The sequence below is a fragment of the Montipora foliosa genome, chromosome 2, assembly GCF_036669935.1.
Source record: "Montipora foliosa isolate CH-2021 chromosome 2, ASM3666993v2, whole genome shotgun sequence".
Classification (NCBI taxonomy): domain Eukaryota; kingdom Metazoa; phylum Cnidaria; class Anthozoa; order Scleractinia; family Acroporidae; genus Montipora; species Montipora foliosa.
Window position 1 is genome coordinate 52,377,022 of NC_090870.1, and position 12,500 is coordinate 52,389,521.

The 12,500-nt window shown below is 38.3% G+C and overlaps 1 protein-coding gene across 1 annotated transcript in view; it reads right to left on the reverse strand.

Annotated features, from left to right (window-relative positions):
* LOC137993530 (serine/threonine-protein kinase Nek7-like) overlaps nucleotides 1–9,769 on the reverse strand; it is an 18,338-nt gene extending 8,569 nt beyond the window's left edge. Inside the window, exons 1-6 of the mRNA XM_068839449.1 lie at nucleotides 9,633–9,769; nucleotides 8,698–8,975; nucleotides 5,232–5,294; nucleotides 4,134–4,190; nucleotides 2,910–2,963; nucleotides 2,014–2,057 (exon numbers count right to left, since the gene is read on the reverse strand). Coding sequence (XP_068695550.1) covers nucleotides 2,014–2,057; nucleotides 2,910–2,963; nucleotides 4,134–4,190; nucleotides 5,232–5,294; nucleotides 8,698–8,859 — 380 coding nt within the window. The 5' untranslated portion in view covers nucleotides 8,860–8,975; nucleotides 9,633–9,769. The remainder of the gene's footprint in view (nucleotides 1–2,013; nucleotides 2,058–2,909; nucleotides 2,964–4,133; nucleotides 4,191–5,231; nucleotides 5,295–8,697; nucleotides 8,976–9,632) is intronic.
* Nucleotides 9,770–12,500: the final 2,731 nt, after the last annotated feature.

Genomic DNA, 12,500 nt, shown 5'->3' on the forward strand with positions numbered 1-12,500 from the left:
CAGACAATGGGGACCTTAAGCATTGACGACGACGACGACCACGGCCACAAGAACGTCGTCTAAATTATTTTTACCACAATTGCTTGTAATATCGCAATCTGATTGGCTAATTTTCCGTTGTCGATAAGAGTCCAGACAACGCTGTACGCGTCATGCTCGCGTCAATTTGTCACGCAATGTAATAGCCAATCAGGAACGCCCATTTTGGGAATAAACCAATCATATTGCGACAAAGTTATAGACAACGCTTGCTCTTTCTTTGTGTGATGATTTTGGTCACGCTCGGAAATAAAAACTTTCTTTGGCGTTGAATATTGTGGTAAAAAACAAATCGAAAGTAGTTCAGCGTTGTCTGTACTCTTATCGACAACGATATTCGTTATCAAATATATTCAGGCCTAAGGTTAGCATTTTTGTAAAGGTTTGGGTTGTTTCAGCTATGGTACCCTTCACCCCCTACCCCTCAACCCCTACCCCCCACCCCCAGAATGGTCATGCCACTTCTAGAGTGTGATTTTCTGGGAAACAAACACACTAACGCTGGCTGTAGATGAAATAATTATTGACATTCTCCGTGGTGCACTTAGCCACTCCTCTTAAAATTATTAAATTTCAAGATTCTTCATTCTAAATAACTCATCTCACAAGTCTCTCACCCATGCAACTACTGTACTAATTTGTTAAATGGATAAACAAAACCCACGAGAAAGTTGATTACATAGTTGCTTACTAGCAAAATTACACCACGTAGAATCAATATTTGCATTTACAGGGGTTTCAATAACTTTGAAGTAGATCTGATGCCTGGGCTAATCAATGTAAGCGGTGGAACCTTTTTGGATTGTCATGATATGAAGGTCAGATTGCATGTTAACGAGGAAATCCCGATATTTTCTTTTACATGGGTTTGAGTGAAAATCAAGACTGAGTAGCTTGTGGTGAAAGGCAAATTTCTGACAAACAGATGGCGGTATACCGCTGGTGACCAGTTCCTAATGAAACCCCTGCTTGAAATTATTTTGAGGTGTACAATCATGAATGTCATGTACAACATTGATTTTGTAAACAATGGCCACCCAGCAGACCAATGGGACACTTCATCAAATTAAGGACCGAGATAAGTGACCTTGCTCCCCAGAAGTTCTCAAGTAGCTCAATGGGCAAAGTACTGCCCAACCAGTGTTTTCATAATGTTTGAATCCTGCCTAGGACATACATTTAGCCACTAGTATTCATCTCTCACCCATCATACTTTGATGATCAAGGTTTGTTCAATTGTATCAAGATTGCTTGGGACCACTAAATAGTCCAAATAATTGAAAGATGAGCAACCTTTTAGCGTCCTCATGACACCATTTTCAAGTTCAAAATGGTGATAATAAAACTGTCAGAAACGATTAGATATCAAATAATAAAATAAGCAGTGTCACATAAATAGTTTGGTGCAAATTGAATCTGATGAGACATTGAGAGATGGTGACAAGAAACTAAGAACCAGTCATCTTCGGTACTGGCAAGCACAATAGAGACAACCACTGTATTTTGCTCAAAGACCTTGACAAATGGTTTTCTGTCCTGAAGAAGTTTCAGAACATGTTCAATTGTTTTAAGTATTTATAAAATTAAAATGTTACTAATAAAATGTGTAACTGATATTAGAAAATCAACTCATATCAAATCATAGATTGGTTTTTGAGGAGAGGGGAAAACTGTTCATTCTGGCAGTCAGTCTTGTGACAAGTCTCGGAGTTGAACCTGGGCCACATTGGTGTGAGGCGAGTGATCATCCGTGCTGCCTAATTAATTTACTATCATGGAAAATACTTCATTGACTATTTTCACCATCCCATAATGCAATACGTTTTGGGGGTCTTTACATAAAAACAATACAACTTAATTACTCTTGGGACTGTATCATGCTTCAGTGAACTGGATATCCATTGTTTTAATGCAAATAACCCCCAAAATGAACTGTATTATGGGATTGGTGAAAAAAGCGAATGCTGTTCTTACCAAACTGTTCTCTCTGGTATCAATCTGCTCTGTTTCTTAAAATGCTATTTAGATTTAAAAAAGAAACACGAATTAAAAAATATTTTCCTCTAATCAATAACATGGGTTTTGTAAACCAGATCGAGTATCACCCCTTTAACAACACATACTTTCAGCTGGCCTTCTCTGCAGTTAAGGAGAGGAAAATTAACCATACAACCAGGCTGAGCCTTATAAAACATAATGACTGTTTAACTTACGAGTTTATGACAAAGGAATACAAAGATGCTAATAATAGTGTTTAGTACAGATGTTTGCACATAAATTTTGATTCCTCATGAATGGAAACTACATTTATCACAGCCTTGAAATTTGAGGATGTTGTGGAGCATTTAATTTAGCTATTATATAATTATTGACACCTTCCCTCCATCCATTTACCCTTCCTGTCAGCCATCTTCACTCAGTAGGTAAAACACTACCAAACAACCTTGTACATGGGTTTCAAGGTTTAATGGCAGTACACTCGCTTTCTGGACATAACTGATCAGAAAGGGCTACCAATGTTGTCATACAATTATTTAGGCATCCAAGTCTAGTTGGATTTAAGGACAGTAAACTACGTGCTAGTCATCTTACAACCCTTGAACATTAAGAAAATTCTCTGGATGTTAAGGAACCCACACAGCATTTGCAGAATAGGGTCTGAACTTCAATGTTTTGTTGTTAGGCCTATTATTGGGATGAAGGGGAGCCGGCTACAGAAACCTGCAGTATTCACTGTGCACCCCTGTGTGCAAAACTCATCCAAAGCGTGAGATGTATACGCTTCAAGACCAAAAATTTGTCAGTTAATTGAAAATATAACTTTCAAAGGTTTAGAAACATTTTATTTTTCACATAAATTTGAATTGTACCTTAATCATTCTAGACAAATCACCAGCATCAGCTAACTCTAAAACTATGTTAAGCTGTGGAAGAAAGGAAACAGGTTTGACAATGTATCCAACTACAATAAGAATATAATTATTAAACCCTAACTGTGAAAAAACACTAGAGCTCAGGTTAAATTTAGTGTTATTATTAAGGCTAGGAATGAAAATTATCATATTATCGTGTCTAAAAAGATGTTCCCTATGTCCTGTTGGATGAAAATTGCCAAATACTACTGTATTAAACAGAAACTGTGAATAATTGCACCAATCCCACACTGATATTGAAATTGTCCCTTAAAAAAACAGCGAAGGGGACAATTTCTCCCTTTCAAAATCTGGGGGAAAAACTCAGAAGGAAGCACAAAAGAAGAGATACAGTTCAATCAGAAACCCATAAGGGTTGAAACGTGTAACGGCCCCTTGTGTGCTGGGAAACAAGCTTACAAACATTGAATTTGCTAAGTACCATATTTGGAACAACAAGAGCGAGGGGTTTCCAAATATGGTACTTAGCACTGAAACATTCAACCAATCAGTTTGAACTGAATATTCGGAAGCTGTGAACGCGCGTTACACGTTTCAACCCTTATGGGTTTCTGGTTCAACACAAAAATTACAAGCTGAAATGCAGACCATGGGAGGAAATTTAATGCTTGTGTACTTTTCAGTCATGCTCTACTGGACATGTAGGTCTCATGCACAACCAAGCGTGACAAATTTGGGAATTAAAGTGTCACAGTGAAAACATATTTATACGATAGATAGCTTGGAAGCCAGATTGAATCAGAGAAAAAATACAGAAGACTAACAGTGTATTAATGAGGAAGAAACAGATGAGGGTCAAAGGAAACCAACGAAATCATGATCTTTCTAGAAAACTTGGTTCCGAGATCACATGTGGTTGCGTTATGAAAAGGAGGCGATGTTCCGCTATTTTTGTCTGAAATCTAAAAAAAAAGAAACAAACCCCTTTGCATCTGGAGTACATGTATAAAGCATAGTCATTGCAGAAGAGGTAATAAATTATTAAATATTACCAACCCATGCAAGCCATCATCTGAAAACTGACTCCAAGTATCAAAACTACTCAAGTAATAAATCAACGACTTTGTTTACAAGGCTACACGCAATGTCACAAAATCATTGTCACCAAAGTCAACAAATGTCACCGTAGTCACCAAAATAGTCCTAGTGAAAACATCTTACCTCATTGTTTTCAATAAAAGAAGCCAAGTACTTGATCACATTGGGATGATTAAGTTGCTAAAAAAAAATTAAAGTTTCAATAGAATACACAAGTCATGTAGGTCAACCGTAGTTTTTGGCAATTTTTATGGTTAAATTGCAGCCCAATTCCAGGCTAACAGTCAAAAATCTGTAGTTATTGTACAGTCAATGGGTATACAGATCCTTATTTTCTGAAAATTTATTAGAATAATATTATATGACCACCTGCTACTCAGAGTTTCCAAGTACCTATGCTCAAATTATTGTTGAAAAAGATCATTTCTCTTTTCTTTTTCTACTGTAATGGTAAACATTTTCCAGACTCTTCACTACAAAAATAATGATTTTGTTACACGTACAAGAAACCACATACAGTACTAGTACCCCTAAAACTTAATTAATTTCATTGAAACAACAGTCTATAACCTCACAACTTGCAGCCCCTTAAATCCCATTCTGCTAACCAAAGGTGGGCAATATATTACTTGCACACGTCCATTGTCACGAAATGGCATCTCTAACACCCATGGCTACTGACTAGCTCCCACTTGACCTTGTGGCTAGGTCAATAGAGCAAAGAAAATCTAATCCAGAGCTTGTGGGTTCCATTCCCACCCCCTGTCAGAGTTTTTCTCTGTCCTCGTGTGGGCCCATATTTTCCTAACAGGGCTAACACTCAGATGGAATACAATGTTTAAATAATTGTGTTGCTTTTTATCTTTGGTGAATTTAAATTGTACCACCAAGGATGAAAAGCCTTAAAATGCCATCTAAACAATCGAAAACAACCAATTTAAGTATAATATTTATTGCAGATGTCACCCTGGTTGTTTCTGACTGTTAACTTAAAGATGGCATTTTGGGGCTTTTCATCCTTGGCGGTACAATTCACCAAAGATAAAAAGCAACACAATTATTTAAAGTACTCAAACTGGGTGTTGTAATAATTATCATTACTGTATTTCTAGGTAAACCATGTAAATCTCTGTTAACTATGGTTTTAAGTACAATATCGTGTCTGGGCTGCCTGTGTTCACAGTATCAGTTCTTATCAAAAACAAGACAAATAGTGCTTACCTTAAGTAAATCAATTTCTTTAATACAGTCTTGCCTTGCTTTAGCATCCATCATGTCAAAGATCTACACATAAATACAAAATTAATAACAGTTAACTTAATACAGCTATGAGTACAATAACACATCCTTGGCTTGGGTACAATGTTCATAATCATATTTGGCCAAATTAAAGAAAAAAACTGTCACAGTGGTACTAAGTATCCTGAACCGCCCTCATTGACAGGTAAAATCATCCATTTGGAGGTTTGGGTTTAGAGGACGCATTGGATGGGTGTAAGGTCGTTGTTTGTAGGGGGGACTGGTCAGGCAAGGGTGGGATATTCCTCTTCCTGTTGCTGTAAGACTTAGAAGGAAATGATTTCTTGGCCGATTTAGTCTATCTCCAAGTAGAGGTACCTAGTAAGTCTCACTTTCACGACTAAAAGTGCTTATTTAGAGGACACAGCTTTGAGTGGATGATGTTAAAAGTTAGAATAACCCATTCATCCCTGAAGTTGCCCCTATTGACAATTAACATTGTCTGGCATTAGACAGAGTAAAATCAATAACGTAAATCTCACTCTCAGAACCAGATCGAAGGGTCAATGTACAGTGCTCCAGATTTTTGCGCCATCAAATGTCACTTCATACTGGGCGTTTTCCATTTACACAAAATTTCCGGAAATTTCGTTGGAAATTTCCATCACGTGAAAAACGTGTTCCATTTAATTCAGGTCCGTTCGCCGCCCAGTGATTGCGATTTTAGGCGGCAAAATTTAAAAATGTGGCCGTGAATAGCCTGGAAGTGGTAAGACCTTCCAAAAGTTGTAAATAGAACACACATTTCCATCGGAAAGTTTCCAACGGGAAAACAGGACTACCTTTTCAGAAGTTCCGTTTATTCCGGAAATTTTCCAGTGGAACGAACCAAAAACATGTGTTCCATTTACATCCCAACCGGAATTTCCTGAATTTCTTGGTAAATGGAAAACGCCCACTGTGACCTGCTTGTTTTTGTTTTTTGTTTTTGTTTTTTATTTTAGGTTTGATTTTATTTTAACTTTTTTTTTGTGAACACTACATTCAATTAAGTTTAAGATTGACTCTGTGAAATACTGTACTTGGTTGCAAATAATAATAATAATTATTATAATAATTTAATCATTTCTAGTGCGCATCTCAACATGACTATGATCAGATGCGCATTCTTAAGTTATAAATACGAGAAATAATAGATAAACAAAATTCACTCTCAGGTGATGCTTAATTAAGAAGGCTAGCCAATACTCTTAGGCAGTGCTCGAAATTAAGAAAAAATTCCATGTTGTCCCTGTTTCAAGAGCGAGGCAACCAAATCCATGAATTAGGTTGCCCTGATAAATCCGTGCAGGCGGTAGTTTCTAAACTGTGGTGCTGCGTCGGTGGGGAAGTAGTATACAAAAATTTGACCACCGTACGGAGATTCTAAAGGCTGACGTTTCGAGCATTAGCCCTTCGTCAGAGCAAATCGAGGAATTATGGGTTGTGTGTAGTTTTTATAGTGGAGTAGGAGCTACACTATTGGTGGTAACATGGCAATGTGAAAAATAGGAACACATTAGTTACATGAAAAGCGCATGTTAATTAAGGATGCCGATTTGGATTCTTGCGGATTCTTGCGGCTTTCCATCGTACCTTGACGTAGGGAAAGGGCGCAGATAGCTATGTGTTTTTTGGAGTGGTTACTGGGAGATTAAAATGACGAGCGACTGGCTTAGATGCATCCTTGTCATTTTTCTCAACATCGCAATTTTAAGGTTTTTGCGGAATCGGTCGCCTAGTCATCTACCTGTCTTGCCAATGTACAATTTATTGCATAACATACAGGTTATAGGTTGTAGTATCTTAGTGTGTGCCTGTGGTTCCTTGTGGAAGTCTGGGTTTAAGGACGTTTGCGCCCATTGCTACTGCGCATCCTTGGAGTGCATGCAAATTCACATGCCACGTCATGCATCGAGCGCGTGCGCTAAGTACTAAAATGAACAATGATAGGGCAGATGGCCATTGCTATAGCTTTGCTTGGATTTAACAATCTTGGATCTTCAGTGACCCCCACTTTTCTTTTCAGAAACAGATTTTATTTACAATTTAAATGAACAAAAAATCAATGTGGGAAGTTAAAAAAATTTCAAGATTTCTGTCCTCGGGACATGGAATCCTGCCATCTTGCGGCTGCAAGGCGCATGAAACTATGGCCGCTAAATCCGAACTTCTTCTTTAAGGAACCTCAACAGTTAACTAAATTCACTTGACGGGTCCACGTAAACAAAGTTTGGTAGAGAACATTTCACTTCAAAGATGTAATTGCAATATTTTTGAGCTTACAGACACTGTGGCCTTATTCGCTAAAGAAGCCAGATTTTTTCAGATTTAGGGTGTTCTTCCGGGCAAGTTCTCTCCAAAATGAAGTCAGTGACCCCCCATTTTTTTTACATTTCTGACATCACTAACTCATCATCTTTCAATGGTAAAATTTTCAGGAAAAAATCAATGTTAAAAAATTTTCGCGCGAACGTCCTTAAGTTTTCCATTGCCTACATGTAAATGTGATTTTCCTATCTGACAATGTTTTGTAAAAGCCACGGAAATTCAAAACACAGGAAAATGCTCAGTTGCGTATTATTATTAACTTCACACTACTATCGGACATTGACAATAGAATTTAAGCAACATGTAAGTCAGGTGCTGCTTGTGATTAATTCGCTTTCTATTTTTGGTTGGATTGTCTGTTGCAATTTTACCAAAAACTGGTTGCCCAGTAAACTTTCTGGTCGTCTGGGTCGACTGGACTACCGCTGATTTTGAGCACTGCAGCTGCCTTTATGGATTTCACTGAATTCAATATCAATAACAGACTAGAATTTAAACCAGACAAGAAAACAGAACTCTCATCAACCTAATGAAAAATGCAAATATCTGTCTGCAATTTTTAAAGAGCACCTGGCAGCACGACCAAGATGTGGAAAATTAAAGAGCTTTCTGCATTATCCAAGATTAACTATAAAATATTGATTTTTTTTTGTCAGACTTGAATTATTGCCTTAGTTTATTTTTATTGAAAGAACATCTTTTAATGCCTTTTCTGTTATCTTAGCCAAACTAATGTCTATGGATTTTGCCAGCTCTACTAAATATAAACTTCAATAAAAATGTTTCAAAAAATCTCTAATACCACTTTCCGGAGTTACAGGAAATAATATTGTCATCATTCCAGAATCGTTATTCCCTATATATATATTACATCACAAAATTCGGATGAGAAATATGGTAAAAATATAAAAAGCTCAAGTTCTGATTATTTTTTAGTAGGTACAAGAAATTAATCAAACTACCTTTAAAACTGGAGTGCAAGCTGCTAACTATAACCACAAAAAGGATGCGTCTTTTTATTAAACATATTCGCTAAATTTACGATATGTACACGTGTAAATGCAAGAACGTACGTTACCTGGACTTTCTTTAGTGCGATTGCCGAGTTGTCCACTAGACATCTTGCTTTATATACGACACTGAACTGGCCTCGTCCAATTTTCTTTTCAATTTCGAAGTTTCTTAAAGCGCCATAGATTTCAGAAGATGGTTGCGAGTTTGATTCATCCATGGCGGCCATCTCAACAAAGCAACTGGCCCTTCAAGTTTTACAGCTCTTCCTCTTTGTATTTTGTCCCTTGATCTCGACAAATCGGTTATGCACTATGAATAAAAACTTGAAGTAACACAGCTCACCTGCAAATTAATTAAGAAAGCGAGTAAATCATTTCAACACCTTGGCAACTAAAAAAATTCCAGGACAACGGTGGACGCATACAGCTAAGATAATGATAACAAAGCACGATATCATAAAATTATTAGGCAAGACTTGCAAGTTTACTTAGGAAAAAAAAACAAACATAAGAATTTGTATTCTACGGTGGACTGCTTCGAAAAACTCATCGGCTTGGCCAAAAAGCCGGCGAAACAATACAAGACACTAAGTCTTATAATTTCCCCCATTTATATGCAGTTTAATTTATGTACGAATGAATTTTTTCTTTTGCTCTCACAAAGTTTCATCCACAAAAGAAAGCAATCAAGAGCAAGATCCAAAATAAAGTAAACCCGTGGATAGAAAGTAACTGCGCGAGCTTTTTGGTACGGCCCACAATAAGATCTGACATTGCTTGTTTCATAATTTTACCAGGAACCGCCGAACGATGAAGTTCGAAATGAGACTCTACCACAATCAACAAGCAGCACCCATCACTATTTTTTCGACTTAAAGCTGGACATCTTCTAAACAAGTAATTTGTTTTGCGTGTTGATTTCACAATCCTTAAAAATCGCTCGTAGACCGAAAATTGTCCTGAGACTAGCAGCATTCTCGCACGCGACATTTAGGCTTACCTGAAAGTTCTCCGATACTATGAACTCAGCATGCCTTCCCCCTTAATCCTAAGGCATTTATGGAAAATATCCCACAAGCAATTTTTCAATATTTCGCGTTGAGGTTACCTGCTATCATGCATAAAAACAGAACGATCGAACCATCACAGGAAATGGACCATAATTCAATTCGCGGGGAGTCTTCTTTCAAAAATCCTTGGAGACCCAGGGCAGTCGTCAGTCGCGACAGGAGATACGGCGACGAAAGTTTTCAAGTCGTCGCCTTATTTCTCCTTGCCCGACTGACTGCCCCTAGATCTCCGAGGATACAAATCTCACACAAGATGAAATAGGAACATTTAAAATTATTCATCGTGAGACTCGTGTTTTTTTGCTCCATCGCTTCTCTCTCGAAAAAAAAGAAAACAGCGCTCTTTATCACATTCATGTCATTACCTTCTATTTCGTGTTTTTGCAAAGGCTGTAGCAGTTGTGATAAACTAAACAGACCCATTTTAATTTTTGATGGGAATAGTTTAAGAAACATACATGCGTGAGAAGGATTTGTGAATTCACTTTTCCGGTGTTTATAGCCCTTGAGAGCCAATGCAGGAAGTATGGAATGGAAGGATTCCATTTTAATAAGTGTCGATACTTTATTTTCCGACGGATGGCCCTCTGTTGGTGACGTTAGTGATCATGTAGTTTTGTGACCTCTTTTCCGCTTTTCAAACTTACGAACATTTATTGGGCCATCGTTGTCAACATCATCGATTTAGATCCATTTGAAATATCAGTCTCCAAGGTGACACTCCCTGCACCGCTGAGGGAGAAAGGAGACATATAAAAATCCTCTGCAGAATCAGACGCTTTCATGATCAAGAAAACCATATTAAGTCCCTGCCGAGTGGGACATAAATATAAGAAAAATTGTCCTCCCCATGTCTAAGAGACAGGATAAGTATTCATTAATAACTGGAATTTGTACAAATCTTCCACTAACTTTAACATTTGGAAAGGAAAACAACTTTATCAGTAAGTGTCTAGTCGTTCTAGCGCAGGAGCACTAATTAGGGACACTCAGTGTAAAGTGAAAGTAACAATTAACGCAAATCAAGTTAAATGATTGTTTTTGAGGAGAGGGAAAACCGGCGTACCCGGATAAAAAGCTCTCGGTGCAGTAGACAACTGACAAACTCAATTCTGTTTTGTTACGCTGGTCCTTGGTTAGAAAGTTACAACAAACTCAACCCACATATGACGCCGAGCCTGGGAATCGAATCCGGGCAACATTGGTGGGAGGGAAGTGCTCTCACCACTGCGCAATCCCTGCACCCCTAAAAAAGGGCTGACCATATTCTCCAATATACGGGGCTCTGCCCCAGGTCGCTTTGCGGCGTGGAGCCCCGTTAGCCTGGCATTAAAGTACCAGACTGAAAGCCAACAACCTTCAAGTAAAGACTGACTCTAGGAAGTCGTGGGACAAGAATGCAAGAAGCCACCGAGAAAAAGAGTAGATATCTCCAAGAACAGCTGACCTGAAAGAGTTTTTCAAAGAAGGCATACCTACATAGAAGAAAGTGCCTGGCTGTGGTAGAATTAGCGAGTGTCGTTCCACTGAAAATTTATGATATAGAATTTTGTTGACTTATACTAATCGTCGCAATTCAGCAGGCAACTATTGCGTATCAAATATGATTGGTTAGCATCAGAGCGGGCTGACGAGCGAGGACACGAGCGAGCTCTATAATATTTGCGCATGCGCGCACCAAAGCTTAAAACAGGATCATACCGAGGGCGCGTTCGATTGACCCTATTCCGGAACAAGAATACGTGGAGTGATGATTAAAACGGTATGTTTGGCGCGTTTCGAAACACCAAGGACAATAAAAATATGTTTAAAATAGCATTTTAGCAGGTGTTTGGCAATTTTCAAGTGAGTCTCCGTAAAAACGGAGGACCTCTAACTTGTATTCCATGTATTCCTATTCGGGAATACGGTCAATCGAACGCACCCCAAGACTATCCACATCAGGATTTCAACCTGCGAAACGCTTATATCAGCACTGAGGTCCCAAAACTACCTTTCATCAGATACGTGTCCCTGAGGACACAAAGATAGCCTACGTCAAACATGACATCCCTTCCTTTACGGCAATATTTCTGAGGTCCTCCTCAGCATTAGAAAGTTTGCAAGCGATATATTTGAAAATAAATTAATTTTGTCTTCCGTGTGATTTGTACTTGGACTGTATTTGTGCACTGTGCGAAGTGTTGGACTGAGCATGTGCGGTTTGTAATCTGCATTCTAGCCCCGATTGGGTCGGTCGCTAGAAAGATGGCTTCACGGTCGTATAGGCCATTCGGGAACCATATAAACTCTTAAAATTTTAATATAGTTATGGGGGACGCAGCCTCAAAATTAGAGGCGTTTGTATGCATCTTTAACTATGTTTTAAAGTCCGTAACTTGGTCTCTATTCGACCTAAAAGCATCAAACTTGGACAGATGGCCAATCTCAACGTTATCTTTCATGTTATGGTGTCAATTTATCGATTGGTTCAAATGTGAAACTCCTCCCAGTTCCCTACACAATTCCGGAATGGCCTATATATTCAAATGCAAAATGAAGAGTAAGATGTAATGTGTATCTGAAATTCCAAAAATGGCATTCGTATGGAGATGATGTAATCCTGAAATGATATCTCAATCATGAAACCTCTCGTTCCTTGCTGCACAGTTTTCCCTTGGACAGAGTAAAAATGACGAACCCATCTGACCCAAGTACAGTTGTAAGGGGATGGGGGTGGGGGTTAGATCTATAATTTCATTATTCCACTATTTCGCCATTTTAATTTACCATATTTAGTCAAGAGAAAGCGCAAAATA